Genomic DNA, 19,596 nt, shown 5'->3' on the forward strand with positions numbered 1-19,596 from the left:
TTTACCACCGTGGTTCACACTTGGTATAAGGTATCGGTGGTAATATGCTGTGTTTGGTTTTCACCTAACATGGCACTTTGCATGGTGACCAAACATCTCCACCCTTGGTCTCATCAGTCCAAAGGTTATTGTTCCGGAATATGTGGTGATGGTTTTGTTTTTGGTTCACAAACCTAAATTGAGGGGCCATGCTTGTATGGAAGCCATACTTGTTCAGTCTTTTACTGATTGCGCTGTCATCAACATAAACATTTAATGTGCTTACAGAGGCCTGTAGGTTACATGACATAGCTTGGGGTTCTCTTTATATCCCTGAGTATTAATTGGACATCGGACTGAATTTGCTCGGATGTTCACTCGTGATAAGATTGGCTACTGTCTTGAAGGCCCTCTGTTTGTAAACAATCCTTCTCACTGTAGAACGGCACATTTCAGATTGTTTGGAGATGGCCTTATAACCCTTTCCAGAAGGATGAGGAGCAATGTTTACTTGCATTGGGTAGACACACAACTGCCAAATGTGCTGCTTTTATAGAGGTCTTCACACTTCATTAGTAACTCCTGGCTGCTAGTATCGCACTTAATGGTTGTGGGATTAGGAAGGGTGTACTTATTGTTTTCCGACCTGGGTTCTGCATGTTGGTTTATTCTTTGGGGGGGAAATGACTACATCCTGAAATGTGTTGTGTTATCACCTGAGGTTATTTGTTTGTTTATGGAAGTTGGTAAGAACCACACAATTGTTGTTTAAGCCCCTGGTAAATAAGAACATACAATTGAAAGAGGATGTATTTTCTTTTCCCCGTGACTGAATGTTTATGAGCTCATTCTAATAGGTTACTAGTTTCTATAGCAACAGCTTATTCACAGGGACTTGTACAGCAGATGCTGCGCTTTATAAACGAGTTTTAAAAATGTGCGTAATCGTTGATGCGCTGAAGTTTCCTTCACGAACTGAGGAGACGTTTGTTTATGGAAGGAGTCTCCAGTGTCAGAGCGTTGTACCAGTCAGTTCTGTAAACAGGAACAATAATGGATGATGATGATGATGATGATGATGGGGATTACTAACATCTTAACCAATCAGAACAAAGAGGTGTGTCTACTCAGCTGCCAATCAGACGTTGGTGTGTTTGAGGGGCGTGGCTTCAGAAGAAACGCTAAAGAGAGCACGTGAAAATGACTGACTGTGTCCTTTAACTAGTCGAATCTTTTCTGTTTTGGGAAATGGTACAAGAGGAAGGTGTTCAACTTAATTGTAGCACTTATTACATTTATGTTCCGCTTTTTTATTCCACTTCCTGCACAGCTGAGACTACACGCTCCCCAGCTGACCTACAGGTGTTTATTCCAGGTGAACCGCATACGTGTCTGTGCTTGTAGTAACACGGGACGTCACCATAGTAACACTTGCTGAAACATGTCTGATGCAGGGCATGACCATCTGTGAGTTCATTTTTATTTTTTTTTGCTTGGTTTGTGCGCCAAAAACATTGCTTTATTTATTTATTTATTTATTTATTTATTTATTTGCTCACTTACTTATTTACAGTCCATCCTTTCATTTTTACACAGGATGAATGTCTTCCTGTTCACTGTATGTGCTCTCTACAAAGGGTATAAACTACCGTGTGCACTACATTTTTAAAAATAAATAAATAAAACACCGTTTGAGATTCAGCCCCAGAAAAATAACGGCCTCGATAAGAGCATGTTGAAAATGAAATCCTTAGAAGTAATAATATAGTAATATAATATACGTTCTGATTGATAAACTAACTACTTTTGGGTGATCTAGTAAATTTGTAAATTAGTTAGCTAATTAATTAGTAAATATGTGAAGGTAAACTGGAAATGACATGAAAATGTATTCATTTATGCTTTAAAAATAAATGATCACAAGCTGTTATGTAATAACTTGTGCTGCTTGTTGCTTAGGTCTTTAATTGAGGCAATGACAAATGTCATGTGGCGCAACCACACATTAATTTAAAAAATAATTGCTCCTAGTATAGCCCATAATTTAAATATAGTATCATTTTGTTTTTATTAGGGTGATTTTTATAATGTTTCACACAGATGGACACATTTCAAACATTTTATTTTCTAATTTGTCATTAAAACTCAACATAATTTAAGCACACACACACACACACACACACACACACTTTTTATCCATTACATAAGATGTTGCAGTCACAGCTGTTTCCCAGTTTACATACAACTTATGTTGAAATCCAAGTTTTCTCTGTTTGCACAATATGACCTTCTGGTTGTGCCACCTGACTTTTCAGGCTCTTTTCAAAATAAACAGGCAGCCGCATGGACCCCCAGATAAATCTTTGCGCTTGAGATATATATATATATATATATATATATATATATATATATATATATATATATATATATATATATATATATATATATTTAAAATAAAGAAACTCTTTACTGGTTTTCGTATGGTTGTACCATTTGACCTGGAAAACTGAACCAAAATGACAATTATTTCAGTATTAAATGTGAAAGTAAATTGTATATTAAACATGAAAGAAGTATGAAAGGGCTACTGACCTTGCCATTGCATCACTAAAGGTCATTTCTTTAAGGTTCACCTGGCCAACTCCTCCTTAAAAGCATTCCAAAATAAGTCTTGCGTCGTCCTTCCTGCCCCGTCATATTTAAACAAACCGGACCGTACGGACTAAATTTGCTAACAAAATCATGAGAAATGATCACACGTGTTATTTGCCTAAATTTGTCTTTACTTTTACATGTAGTTTACATGATCTGCACATATGGCCAGACGGTCGCACCGACTGACATCTTTATACTTTGGGAGGCAAAAATGGCTAAATATTTTATTTTGATGCACCCTGACTACAGATGTTACTCGTGTAACCTTATTTCATTAGGGTTTTAAACATTTTTATTTAAAGAGAGACATATCACTGCACATGATCCATCCCCACAGCGCTGAATTGTCACTGATTGATCTTGGATGCGTTTCCAATGCTGCTGAATTCCGCTCTGACACAAACCACGTTAATGGCAGCGTCCGTTCGATCCTGTAACACACATCGACTCGCTTCGAACAGAGCTGGAATCCTGCAGATCCTGAACTCGACACCAGAATAAAAAGCCCATCGATGTAGTTTGCAAAACTATTTATCTTTGTGCAGCTTTGGATTTTAATTCTTGTTTCATTAGCAAAGGATTATGTTCACGTTTATGAATAGTTTCTCAGTCAGGTTTAACAGTTTAAAAAAACCTGGAAATCTTAGTTGTATTGTTAGCAGGTAGATCATTAGCAATTCTAATCGGTCTTCTGTTTAAATGTATTCTCCCAGCAACAGAGCAGAGGACGGCCCAATGAAAGACATTAAGCTAAATGTGCATGTGAATAGCAGACTGAACGTCAGGGTGCTGAGGAAAGCATGAGCTCTGTGTGTGTGTGTGTGTGTGTGTGTGTGTGTGTGTGTGTGTGTGTGTGTGTGTGTGTGTGTGTGTGTGTGTGTGTGAGTGTGTGTGTGTGAAATCAGCTCTTGAAACAGTAGCACAGTTAAAGAGGATGGGCCGAAATAATTTAATATCATTGTAATGTTGTTGTTATTATTATTTATTATTATTATTATCCTGTAATATTCTAATACGTTATTGTTTGTATACTAACAGCTCATTCACAGGGACTTGACTTTATGAACAGATGAAAATGAGTCGTTAATGCGAAGTGTTCTGTAAGGAGAGGTTCATGTCCCATTTATGGAAGGAGTCTCCAGTGTCGGTGCTTTGTAATGGTTTGTTTTTTTTAAATGTTAGTTTTCTGACGTACAAGACAGAGCAGTGTCGTGATGCTTCGTGCTTTCTCAGTCACCTGAAAAGCTGCGTTTTTTAAAAAAAATATGCAAATCGATTTGTTTAAAGTGCAGTCGCACCACTTGACCCTTTCAGACTTTTTGGAGGTAAAAATGACTAAAAGGTTGTTCAGTGAAAATCGTCGTGGTGTTTGATGGTGGTCATTTTTACACGTTACACGTTACAGACTTTGTAATTGATTATTTTTCTAGAACAGCATGCCGCGGAGTGTTTTATTCCTCACTTACCAAACAGAACACTAATTTAGTGACTTGAATGTAAAGACTTTTTGTTCATTTTTGGTTCAGAAGAGACTTTTTTAGTCGTACTGTTTACAGAAAAGACTAGAAACGGTCGAGGTGTGTGTGTGTGTCACTTTACGGTATCTTTTTTTAAAAAGTAGATATTTGCTTCCGGAAGCCTTGTTTCTGTTCTTTCTCCTTAACTGTAAACACAGCTACCTGAAACCCATCCTGACCCACAGCGGGCCTCCACTCACCACCACCTTACCGGCCTGCTGTGGACCGCTGGCACGCTGCCTCACCAGCCCCCAGGCCTATGAGGTATAACACACACACACACACACACACACACACACACACATGGGGTAAACCCACGTTCCCACAAAGAAAAGGTAAATCACAAGCAGAGAAAGATTCAAACCAGTCAGATATGCCCTAGATTCCATGATAAGAAAGACTGAATGAAGCTTAGTGGTGAAAAACGCTCTTTCATCACCATACTTATCAATTCCATCACATCATACGTGCATGTTGTACGGCGTGAAATCGTCCTGAAATGGCGTTTACATTCAAACGTGAAGCTACGACAGACGGCCGGGTGGTTTTATTTAACCCCAGACTCCAACAGACCTCTTCGAGATCCTCGTACCTTGCCTTCTTTATGAAGTACGTGACTGCCAGAGCGTTCTCCGAAACACACCGTGCTGTTTTGCATGTGTAAATTTAACTGCTTCCTGTCATCACATCCTGTCACTCAACTGCAGCCATAACTGTGTTCTAAATAAACACCTTTACACGGCTTAATTTATACAAAACGTAGAGCGTGTTCTTCGGCCGGACGCCGTGGCGGACTCGCGCCACTTTCCGCTGTGTCACGGTCGTCCCCCGGACGCATAAATCAATGCGTTTTATTTATTTATTTATTTATTTATTTATTTTTTAAGCACTGAGTCATCAGTTTCGCTGTTGTTGCTTAGTAACAACAACCAACCTTTCTATAGCATCTTTTGTGCGTTACAGCGCAGCTTCACAAAGGAGCGTTAACAAAGCAGACAATAAACCTCTGATAAAAATGAATCGTGTAAATATGTCATTAAGATAAAAAAAACATTTCCAAATAATAGCAAATTGGATAAACGGGGGACTGCAGTAGGGGAAAAGCGTTAGAATTTAAACACGCGGATAAATAAACGTCGGATAACGCGATGAATATAGAACTACACGGCGGCTGGAGCGTAAAATGTTCTGAGTGTCTGATCTTAAGCAGTCTGACAAGTCCGATCGTATTCTCGATAAGCGTCAAAGAGCGGTGCGATGCGGTTCTCGTTCCTAAGCGTTGGCTCTCAGCGAGGCGAACGTACACGGGTGGTTCATCCGCTGCGCAGACCGACGAGTTCACGTTCCGTTTGAACTCGGAGTTAGAGTCGTATTCGCTCGAACTTGGACGTTGTTAAGGTTTCGCTGCTGGGCTCTACAAGAGCAAAAAGCTTCTTTTCTCTGGTGCGAACGCCTGACTGAAAGTCCCAGAATGCAACGCATGCTGGGCTAGTCAGTCGACGCTTTGGAAGCCGACCTGTTTGAGCAGCGGACGTGTGCGAGCTAGACCGTCTGAAGGACTAAAGCGCTGCTGCATCGCTCTCTTTAGAGATGTCGAGATGAAAAGAGGGGTAAATCACCGCTGCGGCGCTATCTGTAGGTATTTGAATGGCATCGTGGGTAACGTAGGAAAATCTCCAGCCAATGTAGCCCAACGTGTCGGATTTTCACTCCACCGAGGACGATGGATCGTCCGGCGTGTAATCGCTACTTTCCACGTGTTGTATGATTTCGGTTCCCCTTCTTGCCCGGCTGCCGAGAAAACTAAATAGGGACGTGTGGGTGGAGCTAGAAATAGTGCAGACCACTGATTGGTCAAATGCGATCCTCATGAGTCATTAGCCATTTTGAAAAACCTCATAGAAAGAAGGAGGTTTCGTTACAGGTTGTTAATAGGTTCTCGGCTTCCTAACTCCTCTTTACTACAGAAACACCCTGCGTCAGTGTTCTACATAGAACTATTAAGGGTTCCCCTGGGGAACAGACCGAAGAACCGTTTAGGGTTCTAGATTTCATCCAGAAAAAACGAGGCGATGCTGGAGATGACGCTGTTGGAATTTGAACCTAATAGTAAAACGGATTAAAAAATCATGAGGGTTCGTCGATGTGGCGAAGTTTTCCGTAAATGAGAACGGGCACTAGCTTGTTTCATGTAACTCTAAATGGATAAAAAGTGTATTGGATTGAAAATAATAATAATAATTTTGAAATCAGTACACATTGTAGTTGTCGGCCAGTCGCTGTGATGGAAGAGGAGCAAAATGTCTCGGGATGTACTGTCGCACCATGTCGCACTGGGCGCCATTATTTTTGTACCGATACCAGTACCGAGTTCCAGGGTCAGCACACAGAAGTTGGCTCGATGCCAGGTTACGACTCTCATCGACGCTCGAACGAAAATTAGTTGGGAGTTTATTAAACCTCCTTCCCGTCACGGCTCTCGGGAGGAAGTGTCTCTTGGCGAGTTCCTCGCTAACGAGGCGTTTATTCTGACTGACGCTGCCTTTGTGCTGCTCTGAAAGGTGTCTGAAAAGGCAAGAGACACAGAACGGCACAGACTCGGACCGAAGGGAGAAGACGCTCTCCGGGTCCTCCGTCGCACAAAAGAGGCTTTCAGTAGCGGCGCCCCGTGAGCCGTTCTCTTCTAATATCCGAGACGCGAAGAACGCAGCTATTCAGCGCGCAGTCACAGTCCGATGCGTTCTGGCGAATTCCACTGTTCGTCTCAAAGCCCATACTGTAGCTGCAGGGACGCTTGGCTGATTCCACAAATGTCTCACAGTCCTCCATTGTGCTCCTCACACACAATGAGCTGAATGTCTCTCCGGCCCGTGCCGTCGTGCCCCCCGCCCCCTTTCACTTTTATTGTGAGTGAACAAAAGCAAAGTCAATGATTGTCACAGCGCGAAATGTAATGTCACTCTGACAGCGTTGGCTTTGAGAAAGCGTTTCGCCCTCCGGCATCACGTGGGCCGTAATTCGCTCCGAACCGGGTTTCTGTAGCGCTTTTTATTTGGAGTGCGTAGCTCTTCAAAGGGCTCGAGCTTTTACGATAGCGGAGCTTCAGACCATTTTAATGGCGGTCATAAATTCAGATGGTCAGAAATACAGCGGTGGAAAAACCTAAACCTCTACGTATAATGTGTAGAAATCACGAGGATCACGCGAACACGGAGGACACGGAGTCTTCGCTCAGTAAACGATGGAGCCGAGCACTTTTCCGGCACTTTCCGAAGACGCACACCAAGTTAACGAGACACGGCGTCACTTCCCGATCGGCGACTTCGTCACAGATTTGTCGGCGCGTCACGAGCGAACGGTTTGGAAAATCACAATTCCGTCGGCCGACGTTTGTGCGGATCGGCCCGAAGACGTCGGGAGAGAGCGGCGGGGAAATCTGCGTTCGTGTACGCTGTATCGCGTTATTCGGAGGTTTACGAGAACGGTTATGAAACCAAACCAAATAGCAAATGAAGCAGAAGTATGAATTAGGCTCTGATATCGATGCAGACTCTGCAGTCAGACTAACAGCTGTAAAAGCGCCCCAAAGCGTCAGCCGTTATTGGCTGAATCCCACTTCCTGTCCTCTCCTCTACTGTGTGGGGTGTGTTTTATTTATTTATTTATTTATTTCTCTGTCTCTGCCTCCTAAACAGCTTGAGAATGATAAACTAATCACTCGGTCATTACCCTGTACTGGATGTTGGTCTTGTGTGTGTGTGTGTGTGTGTGTGTGTGTGTGTGTGTGTGTGTGTGTGTGTGTGTGTGTGTGTGTGTGTGTGTGTGTGTGCGCGCGCGTGTGTGTGTGTGCGTGTGCGCGCGTGAGTGTGAGTGAACCATCAGTCAGCAACCTCATCAGTCTGCCCCATTGATTTGCCCCGAGGTTGTGTGTGTGTGTGTGTGTGTGCATGCGTGTGCTCCATTTATCCCTCATCCTTTGATCCTTTCTCTTTTGTCTTTTGATTCTTTGATTCGTTTCGTCTCTTAAAGAATGAAAAAGGACGTGATTATGTATTGATGTATGTATTTGAACACCGCAGAGCGTGTAGTGACTGTGACGTCTCTGCAGACGTTTCCGTGTCCTTTCATGGAAGGAGTCTGCAGTGTCGCTGCCTTGTCACAGTCAGTCGCCAAGATTAAAAGCGTGAGGGGCGTAACTTCGCCGCCATCCCAGAGCGTCCTCGCTTCACGGACGTCCTGTCGGAACGCACGCGTTTACCGGCGAAAGGTGATCATGCCGGTCATCGCGACTCCAGTTCAGGTCGTCTTTCCGTCACGCGACGGATCGGCCGTTAATGATTTAAAACCCTACGGTTTGTTCCGTGTGCTGGGGGAAATCTCGCACGAGGGGAAGTACGTCGGGATAGCTTAGCTTCCTAACCGTCTCTTGCACTTAGCGCTTCCTCAAAGGTTCTAGTTCTGGTGTCTTTCTCTGAAAATGTTGTGATGTCACGGTACGCTCACGAACGCCAGAAGTCATTTTCTTGGCTTTGGTTTATCTCAGTAACACAGAGTGTGTGGACAGGAAGTGTGTATAACATGCTAGCTAATATCTGTTTGTGAGAGAGAGAGAGAGAGAGAGAGAGAGAGAGAGAGAGAGAGTGTGTGTGTGTGTGTGTGTGTGTGTGTGTTTCCACAAGCTCTAAGTTCCACTCTTTACTCTTGTGTTTCCACAGTGTCCTTCATGATCCTTTTCGTTTTAAGCTTGCACGTGTTTGTGTGTGTGTGTGTGTGTGTGTGTGTGTGTGTGTGTGTGTGTGTGTGTGTTGTGTATCGTATGTGCACGTGAGCGCCCCGCCCCTGTCTCCCCGCCTCATCTCCCCGTTGTCCCTGTGCTCCGCAGAACAGCGAGCAGCTTCAGGACACCGACTCGGACCTCATCCTGACGGACGGCGACCTGACGCTGACGTACGGCGACTCGGCCATCACGGTTAACGGCGCCTCGTCGGCGGCGGCGTCGGGAACGAAGAGGGGTAAGCGCAACGGCAGCACGTCCGAGGAAGCTCTGGAGAGAGAGCTGGACTCGCGCGAGCAGGAGCTCCTGAGCCGGGGAACACGGCTGGTTTTCCCCATGGAAGATCACGCCTGAGAGACCACCCCACACCACCGCCTGACTCCTCCCCCTGCACATTCCCGCACATCTCTCTCTATCTCTCTCTCTCTCTATCTTCATGCCTAGGACACCTCAATCCATCTGATCCTCCCGCGCTGCTCTACACACCTCAGGCAGGAGAGAGAGGACGAGTCCGAGCGAGATCTCACCTGTTTACCGAACTGCGGAAGATGTAGAACATTTTGACGATACTGTGATTCGAGGAAATAGACCGTAGGAAAGCCGCTTTTCGAAGCGTGGCGAGGAACTTTGAGGAATTTTGGCCGTTCTGGAGGATCCGTGGGTTATGATTTGCCGTAGATGTTGATCTATTTATTTCTTTCTTTTTTTTCTCGTCAGCCATCGCCCACGCAGGACGGCTAAAAATGTGAAAGCTGAGTATAGACGTGAAGTCTGTCTGCCTCACAAGCCAAGTGTAGCTCTTTGTATTACTCACACACACACACACACACACACACACACACACACACACACACACACACACACACGTTTTCTTTGTCAGATGAATTACAGCCAGTCCTACTGTGCGATTCATTCAGCATGTAACCCCAGCATTCATCACATACCTCATTATTCAAATGTTCTTTACGGTGTTCGTGTGTAAACGCGAATGCGAAGCTCACGCCGAAGAATTCGCGAGCCGCACACGGACGCGTACAAATCCCGAGATACGATCTGCCGTGTCGGAAAGACTTTCACCCCGGCGTACCGTCCGATCTCCCGAAGCGTTCCGGCCCGAGATCGGGGGTGGGGAAAGTTCCGAGCGACAGTCGAAAAGTACCGGCGTTTCAACGCGCTCGGGAGTATTCACCGGTGAAAAGTCCGTCGTTTAACTCCGTCGCGTCCTCATCGTGCCCGACTCCGCGCGGCTGGCGAGTTCGCTAAGCAGCCCGTGATGAACTATTTTTAGAAACGAATGCGCTGGTCAACACAAACAAAACGTAGCTGGCCTGCTGACGTAACTCGTTAAGTCGTGAGGGGGAATTCTGCGAGCTAATTTACAAAACCAAGCTAGCTCGCTAATTTAATTTACTGATCCAATTTACAAAACTGAGACGTCGCATCCTGGAATCAGTGACGTAGTAAGAGGAAGAAAAATTATGAGGATGTAAGGAGTAAAAAGTGTTTGTTTGTTTGTTTGTTTGTTTTTCCTTGTAATCGTACGTACAAGTATTAAATGTTAATAATAATTAAGTGAAGAACAAGTTTAGTAAAGTACAAGGAATCAGTATTTTCCGCCTCTGGATCCCGGGTAACATCCTGTTTATGATCGTTCAGGAAAAACCTTAAAGAAATAAAGAAATAAATATTCAGCGTTTTTGTGAGGAACAATTTCACGAGGTTATATAAGTTTATCCCCCCCAATCCGGCACACCTGCTTCAGTGTGTACTAATCTCCAGCTCCGCCCCTAAATCGCTGTGGCTCCAGCATCATGATTACCACGAACACGCTGCATTTCCAGGCCGTGCTCCCACTTATCTGTTTCACGCAGACGTGAGCGACGTGCACAGCTGTGACTCCGCCCCTCGACCCCTCCCCCTCCTTTGCGACCACGACTCGCGCTTTTACAGCACACTGCTGTGTGTCTCCCGAGTGCTCGTGTTTATGCGGCCTGACTGGAGAACAACCGTGAGCGCCGCGTGATCCGGGAGGACGCGCGTCATCGCGGCTAAAACATCTGCATCGGAAATCCGAGCCGTAATCTGAATACCCGCGTCTCCGAATGCAGTCGTTTATATCCAGATTCCCGGACCGCGGGGCGGGTCGTACGAGAGACTCCTGTCCGAATCCTCGTCGTTAATTCCTGATAAAAACATTTCAGCTGAAAACGTCAACAGAAGCGTAATCGTCACACGTTCAGCTTTCTTTTTGCCCTTTTATACGGATAAAATCTCGCAAAAGTACGATCGGGACCAAATAATAAATATATTTCAACAATTATATAAAAATGATGATCAAATAAACTTCAAAGGTGATGTGTAGTTTAAAAAATCTGTATACATTATATAGCGCATTTAATTTATATATATATATTATTATTATTATTATTATTATTATTATTATTATAATCATCTTTATGGTGCACTTTATTTTGACGCAAAATCTCGAGGGGCTTTACATAAAAGCCTGAAGTGAAGGTTAAGAATAAATCAGTGAGCGATATGTAGAAGCAGAACTCCAAATTATAAATAGATCTTAGAAAATTAACTCATTTACGGGGAAAACAAAAACAAAAAAACGTACCTAGCTAGCTAATCTACAAAACGTGAACTAGATCGTTCATTCAGCAAACCCCAAACTACAGCGCGTACGTCGCTAGCCGAGATAATGAGCTCGTTTACAAACGCGTGACGAGCTAGCTAATTAAAAACAAACCCTAAATGACACGACTGACTCGCCGGCTCATTTAACGAACTCATCTACAGACCGTAATTAGATCCGTTTAACAAATCTGAACTACGGCGCTCGGATAGCCGGCCGGCTAATGTAACGAGCTAATTTACAGCAGCGACAAAACAAAACAAAAAAAACAAAAAACGACGCAGCTGGCTGGCTAATTCATCCAGCGACGTTACAACTTCTTTCGCTTTGTTGGGGAATTCTAGAGAGTTCATTTTTGCTTTGGTTTGTGATGAATAAAAACCATTTTGGATGGAATGCTCAGTCAGTCAGCGAGCCGGTTTGACGAGCTGATGGACAGAACGGTTTGAAATGGAAGGAGGAATGACGGGTGACGGGATGAGTGAACTGCCTGGAAAAACTCGAATGTTAAAAATTACTAGATGAAAGGAAAACAAAAACAATCCACAGCTTTTCACAATCCCAGATAAGAGTTTATCATCAAAGATAGGTGCGTGTGTGTGCGTGTGTGAGCGTGTGTGTGCGTGTGTGCGCGTGCGTGCGTGTGTGTGCGCGGACCGGCGTCCGTTCCCGTCCCGTGCGCAGTATTCCCAGGATTCCCCATCCTTCATCTCCTCTGGTAGATCCTGGTTCTCCCAGGAGGAAGCTGATGCTGTGTTCCGGCTGTGAAGCGAAGCTGTGGAGTCGTCCTTTTATTCATGGTGTGTTTTTAAAGTGACTTTCACGCTTAGCTTCTATAAAAACACCTCGTTTGTTTTTGTTTGTTTGTTTGTTTGTTTGTTTTTAATATGTATTCTTCTCCCTGCGTTGGTTGTGACCTGATCTTCTGGCCGGACGATCACAGACCCGAGAGAAAACTGTGAAAACGTTCTCGCCCTGCGCGACGCTTCACGCCCGGCCTCCGAACGGACCGACGGAGCCGACGTCTCGGCCGGACGTCTCGTCGCGCTCCGGGGGCGGACCCGGATCCAGCTGTGACTTCTTTAAAGAGACTTCCTGCAGCTGTATAACCCCACTAAACCACCCCCCCCACCCCCCACCTCCCCCGAGGCGTCCGGAGTAAATCCGGCGGATTTGTACATACTGTACGTCTAGGTCTATCCCCCCGCTCTCCCGTAGCCGTCGCCTCGTATCCCGCATGTGTCTCCGTCCAGACGTACTCCGTAACGAGGGCTGCCGTGTTGAATGTGTGCGACGTATCTATATACCGAGACGACCTCGTCGGCGCTTATCTCTCCTTATTACGTGTGAAAATGCACTCGAGCCTGTCTGACATTTAAAAAAAATAAATAAATAAAAAAGTGTGTATGCATTAAAGACGAGTGTACATTTCAAATCATATATCAGTGTATTCAACTAAACTCGGCTGGTTTACGGTAGCAATATATCTATCTGTACCTGTATGTCCAATATGAGGGAACTGCTTTGTTACTGAATAAAAACAGAGACGATGTTTACTACAAAAGACAACCACTCTTTATTTACAGAACGTGCTCATAAATATCCGACTCGGTTCACAGAGCGAGTCCGTCGCCTCGCCGGACGTCCTTCCTGTCGCTTCGTTACCAGACCACGACGTTTTGTTTTTTAACGCTGGAATACCGTCGTCGCGCCGATTCCGATAACCTGTTACCCGGGAGCGGCGTTCGTGGGGTTTTATGTCCGGTTGACTTAGACGTCCCGCCGCGTTTCAGGTGCCACAAGGTGGCGAGATACGCCGTGGAATGATCGGTGACACTGTGATAACCCCCGCCGTGCACCTTCGAGACTTTACGGTGCATCGCGTCTTGTAGCGTTGTTACGAATAGCTACGATCACGGCAGGGTAGGGCTTCGTGTACGGTATTGTGAGTCAGTTGAGTTTCATATTTCTGTCTTTATGAACGCCTTTTAACACTTCATGAGCGGGCTGGTTCGTATTTTTGCTTCTAAGCGTTTTATGAGCAGCTACAGGCAGGTCGTGACACCATAACAACAGTGCTACATATATATATATATCTCATTTATTTCTTATGAACACTTACGAACACGTCACGACAGAGCTATGCTTATTTCATCTAGCCCGTAAGTCAAGTTTCATGAGCACCTATGACGGAGTTACGTATACGTCCTCTAGCCCTTAAGCTTCTTACTGTTCTGTCCGAGAGTTCATGAACACCTGTGACCATGGCGTGATTGAGCTATGTACTGTCCTGTACACTTCCTGTCGCCCTTCGAGTAATGCACGCTTCATGTTCCTGCTTATAACAGTTTTACGAACACATGACGCTATGTCGCGAAACGGTCATAACAAAGTCGCGTATATTTTGCCCAGGGTCGTCTTGACGACGGCTGATGCGGATCGCGATAAGCCACATGGGTGTCGATGCCGGAAGAGTCGTCCGACTTACGCGCCCTTATGTAGGTTTCGTGTAACCCCATGAACGCCGCTCTTCGGTATAGTGTCACCGAACCTTCGGACGTCTGGTCGAACTGTGCCAAGAGGCGCTACCCGTCTCTCTCGCGATACACCGCCGTGCGCCGTCCGAGACGTGAACGGAACGCCTACGCCGCATTATTAAGTGTTTATGAACGTCCCTGTCCGGGACGTTTCTGAAAGAACACGGTGTTTAGCAAACTTTCGAGTCCTCGTGGATGTGAAAGATAAAGTGTGACGGCGAAACGGCGCTTCGGTCGTCATATCGCAGGTTACACACATATACACACACACACACATATATACACACACACAATGAAGCCCAGAGCTCTAAGCTCCATGTCCTGTAGCTGCTTAAGGGAACTGGAGGATTATCGCTGATCAAACATGGCCGCCAATCCACACACGGCCAGCTCGGTCACCTCCCAGGCGTCTCAGCCTCGATCTCACGGTTAGTGTTTAATCTCCTCCGGGTTCTAATCGGTGTCCTCAGATGCCTCCGTGTTTTTATCGGGCGTCGGATTCGGACTCGCTCGGCTGTGGAGCGTCTGACGTCGGACCGGAACCGTTCCTACTCTCCATCCTCCGCTGAGCAGCGCCGGACGGTGTTCCCGCCCCTCGCCGTCGCTTCACATCGGCCTGTTCTTTCCTCTCAAAGTCCTCGTTCTGGTCTTTAGGCTCCTGAAACACACACATCATGATTTATCGCCTATGAGCTCACGTAATGACTCGGCAAGATGGACGCCGCCATGTACCGTCAGAGCGGGCAAACTAACGGTGGCAGTGTAGTGAAGTATAATCACGTATAAACCCTGACGTACAGAACGTCCTCTTCTCTCAGTGTAAAGCCTATAAAGTGTCAAGTACGATGAAATATAATGCAGAACAAACTAGAATACAAGTATGACGCAATACTTGTATAGTATAGCAAAGTGTAACGTGTAAAATATGAAGTATCGATCACGGAGCGTTGCGTACAGAGAACGACGTGCAGGATATCCTCTTGATGTAAAGCGTGATCGATCAACATTTATTTATAACGCACGTTTAAACACGACGTACGGCCGATCCACGCCGCTGCAGGGCAGATAAAGCGACCGAAAACGGCAACGTCTAGACGTTTTCAAAGGCTAAAAGAAGAGAGATGGCTAACGGTGACGCGGAGACTATTCCGAAAAGTCGGGTTCGGCCACAAAAAAACATTCCCGATCGCCCTTGGGTTTACATCGGCAGACAGAAGTGATGGATCGGAAGATCCGAGCGCTCTGGATGGAGAGTAAGTGTGAAGTTGTTCACTGATGTGCGAAACTTAACAGGACGCCGCGGAAACGACGCCAATACGGGGGAAACGTCAGCCCTGGTTAAAAAAAAAAACAAAAAAAAAAACCCAGCGGCCGCATCTGGAACCGTTTGTACTCGGTATTGAGAAATACGTAAGCGGATTTAGAAAGTCCACACGTGCAGCGGATTACGACAGTCTAGCCGTGATGTAACAAGGGCACGGGTTTACCCGATAATTTCCAAACCGTTACCAGAAAGGAAATGTTTTAGCTTCGCGATGTGATGAAAGAAGTCATCGGCGTAGCCGTTATCGCAAATATTAATATTTCTGAACGATAGAACCGAGCGGACGCATGTAAAGGGAAAACAATAACGGACCTAAAATGGATCCTTGCGGGAACCCACAGGATAATGAAGCTGTTGAAGAGGAAAAAGAAGTGCGGTTTTTTATTTAAAACCCATAACGAACTTTCTTTTACTCTCACACTATCCGTCGTGACCCAGATGAGGACGGGTTCTGAGTCCGGTTCCTCTCAAGGTTTCTTCCTCGTATCATCTCGGGGAGTTTTTCCTCACCGCCGTCACTCAATAGAGATAAATCCACACACTTAAAATCTCCATCCTGTGTTTATATGTTCTGTATCCTAAGCAATCCACTGCCCTGAAGAACCTATATAGAAGCATCAAGAGCTTCGACCTCCAAACAAGCGTACATCTCAGCTCAAGAACCCGACACAGTGAAAGATGGTTCTCGAATAGAAGAAGAACCAGTCAAGAACCGTTACTTTCACACGTCACACGTCAGCACCGTCTCATCCACGTGCGTTCTTATTCTCTCGGGGAAAGCGGGTTCGAAACCATGTCTCCGGTGGAATTTCCCTGGAAAGACATGTTCACGTCCGGTTTACGGAAGGAGTCTCCGGCGCCAGAGCCGTAAAGCCGTAACGTCACGCTATCGGAGTTCACGCCTCTTTGCGATTTCTCCGTTTTTAAAATAAAAACCGATCCGATTCACTTCGAGACGAGACGCGACGAGAGGAGTTTAAAAACCACGCCGTTTGTTTTCGCAGGAAAGAATGGCGTCCATGTCTCAGAGTGACGTCCCGCCAGGCCGCTCTCAGACGAACCACAGGAGTGCCGCCGTCCCTGAAAGAGAATGCTACACGGGACATTTCCTTCACTGTGCTCTGGGAAAATGTCATATATTTAACCGGATTACGATCGTGTCCAGAGCAGATGTTCCTTTAAACGTCGGCGCAGATGTTGCTTTCAAAGAATAAACCATTTCAACCATTTCAAAGAGACTTGTATACGCCTTTTTTTTAAACTTCCTTCCAGCCTTGGTGTCTTACATGTAATCCTACAGGAAGTGCATGTTTCGTGTCACAACGGAAAGTTCAGAAAACCCCAGAGTGACGTCGAGCGCTTTTTATTTTTGGGCGAGTTAATAAACCCCAAGCGGCTCTAAATCAATCCCCGACCTTACTCACCACGCCTGGATTATTCGAAACCTTACAACTCTTCTTTCTAGATTTTTCTTCTTTCGTAAAACATCGCTGATATCTTGCGTGTCGTGTTTTTTTTTTTTTCAGCAGTAAGCTTTAATTAAAAACCGGCGCTAGTGCTTGGCGTAAATTCGAACGTGCAAATTCGAAAGTGTGCTTTTATGCTAAATTTGAGCGGGTCGGAATTAGAATCTGACAGCCCTGGAGCGGACGGGACGAGACGGGACGAGACGGGACGACGGAACGGCAGAACCTTTCCTTCTAACGCGGACGGACGCGCGTGAAGTGAACGCGACGTGTCTTATCGAGTAGAAAATACCGCGAAGGGACGTCTGTTTACCGTGGACGGTGCGCACCGCCGTGTCGCTGTTTACGTCAGAGGACCGGCTCGGGATTCCGACCCGGATGTCCGTTCCAGGAGGTCAGAGGTCGGATTTTCCCAAGTCCCGAGTAATAACCAGTGAACTGCTTTGGTAATGAAACCTCCTTGGACGCCTGGAAGCGTCACCATATTAACAATGATCCATTTCTTAAGGTAAACAACAGCACTGATATAGCAAGCCCTTCTGAATGAGCTGTTACCACGGCGACACACCTGAGGAAAGCGGTTTCCCTCCTGCCAGCTTTACCACAGAGTGTGACCTGTTTTGTGTTGGTTTTTTTTGGCACCTTCGACAGCCATCACGTCACCCTGTCACATTTCACAGCGACTCTATACAGATGTAAATGAACACAGCTGGGCCTCTTTCCTCGCCCTGTGCTTTCCTCTGGAGCTGCATACTTTTATTGCCTTTATTCACCTGCAGTACGTTCACGCTGGACTACGTCCCTATAAACATGCGTGTCTCCGTGTTCGGCTCGGACCGAAACTCGGTCTCCGGCGTCGCCGTACAATCGCGATACGATCGACGATGATACACGACGTCCGCTCTAACACCGAAAGCTACAGATATTCCCGTTTCCTACCTCGTATTCAGAAGGCCTATCGCATTGTTCTGGTGGTTCTCTAGCGACGACGACATGGCGTACGTCCCGTTGTCGCGAAAGCTTCCCTCCATGTTCGACGATCCTCTAAGATCGTCCGGTTAAAGTGAACTTTTGACGTTTGAAAGAAGTTCCATCGCATGTTGTGTGGAGCGGAACCGGAAAGGATATACGGCGTGTACGAGTACGTGCTACAGAAAGCCGCAGAACATTTTGGTCACGCGTGGTTTCGGAGACACAAAACAGCCACGGGCGGGCGAGTTCCACGACTGAAAACAGATCCTGCTCTCATGTCACATTCCGTAACGAAGAAACGAATGCAGGACCGCCCGGGTTAGCTGTTTGTTCGGCGTGGACGTCATAAAAGACGTCTGCCCTCGGCGCGGACGTCTTGAAACGCCTTACAGATACAGGATACGCGCTCTTTTAATTTACGCCTCGAGTGCTTTTGACTTTTTGTTCCGCCTTTGTTCTCTCTCAGAGGGTTTTTCCTCTCGCTGCCGCCCCGGGACCTGCTCTTTTCATGCTAAAAGTCTGCACAAGTGACATAGCGGGTCGATGTCTCAGATTTGCACGCGTTAAGGAATAAACCACGCCACGTCCGCGTCGGGCTGTTATCAGGAAATAACGCAAGGAAAGAGTTCCACTCGTCTTACAAAACAGAGACCTGCCGATCATTACAGTCTGTATGTAGTAAAGAACGACGTCGTAGTCGTCCTTTTTGATCTGTTTATGGTTACAGTTAACGTCGTGGAAGGTAGGGCTGGGCGATATGATTAATATATCGTATCACGATACGTAATCGCGCCGATAAACCGTTTTATTTTTTATTATCGCGTCCATTCAGTTCGATTTTTAATTCGGAATGATTAAAAAAAACGTAAACGATACATCGCCGTGCCAACGATATCGCTATAAAACTGTACCGCGTAATGGTTTATCACTGCATCGACGTTATATCGATATATATCGCCCGGCCCTGGCGGGACGTCTGTGAAACTAGTCGGCGGCTATAAACAACGTCTATATAAAACGTCTCCTTACGGAAAACGTCGCCGTATCACACGCTTTTTTTTGTTTTTTTTGAATCCGTCGGTGTGGAGCGTCGACCGTACACCTCCGTTACTACAGAAGCAATAACTCAGTGTCTCAGATGTAACAATCTCGAATCTGAATGGTCAGAAGGTGTCGATCGATTGATGGATTAATTAACCGATCGTTTCCATAGCAACAGCTCGTTCACATGGACGTGTACGGATTTTTACAAAAAAAAAAAAACAAACATTTTGTGATCATCGATACGGTGACGTTTTTTCTTACAGTAAGGAGACGTTTATTCAACATTTACGGAAGAGAAGGAGTCTCCAGTGTCAGAGGGAAAGCTGGGACTCGTTCGGGACGGATCGAGCGCTTATCGCCGCTTTAACTCCAGTAAGAATAGGAACGAACACGTTTTTGGACGTCGTGTTCCGTTAAAGGACTTTTCAATAAAATGGAGGAAAAACTATGGCGTGCTGTTCTTTAATTAATTAATTAATTGATTAAATATTGCGATGAATTGAATCAGAGTGTATCTCTTACCGGAGGAAAGTTCACCCTGGACCTGACTTGTTGACATTTGTATTATAATGAAGCTCTCTTACTGTAGTTCTGCTCCAGGTTCCTCTTCTCGTAGCCCAGGTGGCGCATCACCTCGCTGCAGTAAGCCTCCACCTGGCCCACCTGCTCCACGCTCAGCCTCTCTCT

General features: G+C 45.7%; 2 protein-coding genes across 3 annotated transcripts in view; one reads left to right on the forward strand and one right to left on the reverse strand.

Moving 5' to 3' along the window:
* The window catches only part of slc9a7 (solute carrier family 9 member 7), a 58,278-nt gene extending 46,225 nt beyond the window's left edge, over positions 1 to 12,053 (forward strand). For both annotated transcript variants that reach the window (XM_017479737.3, XM_047158358.2), the window contains 2 exons: positions 4,310 to 4,415; positions 9,034 to 12,053. In XM_017479737.3, the coding sequence (XP_017335226.1) occupies positions 4,310 to 4,415; positions 9,034 to 9,279 (352 nt within the window). In that variant the 3' untranslated portion in view covers positions 9,280 to 12,053. The remainder of the gene's footprint in view (positions 1 to 4,309; positions 4,416 to 9,033) is intronic.
* Positions 12,054 to 12,691: 638 nt separating this feature from the next.
* The window catches only part of chst7 (carbohydrate (N-acetylglucosamine 6-O) sulfotransferase 7), an 8,139-nt gene continuing 1,234 nt past the window's right edge, over positions 12,692 to 19,596 (reverse strand). The window contains exons 1-2 of the mRNA XM_017479740.3: positions 19,494 to 19,596; positions 12,692 to 14,761 (exon numbers count right to left, since the gene is read on the reverse strand). The exon at positions 19,494 to 19,596 is cut by the window's right edge and continues 1,234 nt beyond it. Coding sequence (XP_017335229.1) covers positions 14,754 to 14,761; positions 19,494 to 19,596 — 111 coding nt within the window. The 3' untranslated portion in view covers positions 12,692 to 14,753. The remainder of the gene's footprint in view (positions 14,762 to 19,493) is intronic.

Source organism: Ictalurus punctatus, chromosome 11 (genome assembly GCF_001660625.3).
Source record: "Ictalurus punctatus breed USDA103 chromosome 11, Coco_2.0, whole genome shotgun sequence".
Classification (NCBI taxonomy): domain Eukaryota; kingdom Metazoa; phylum Chordata; class Actinopteri; order Siluriformes; family Ictaluridae; genus Ictalurus; species Ictalurus punctatus.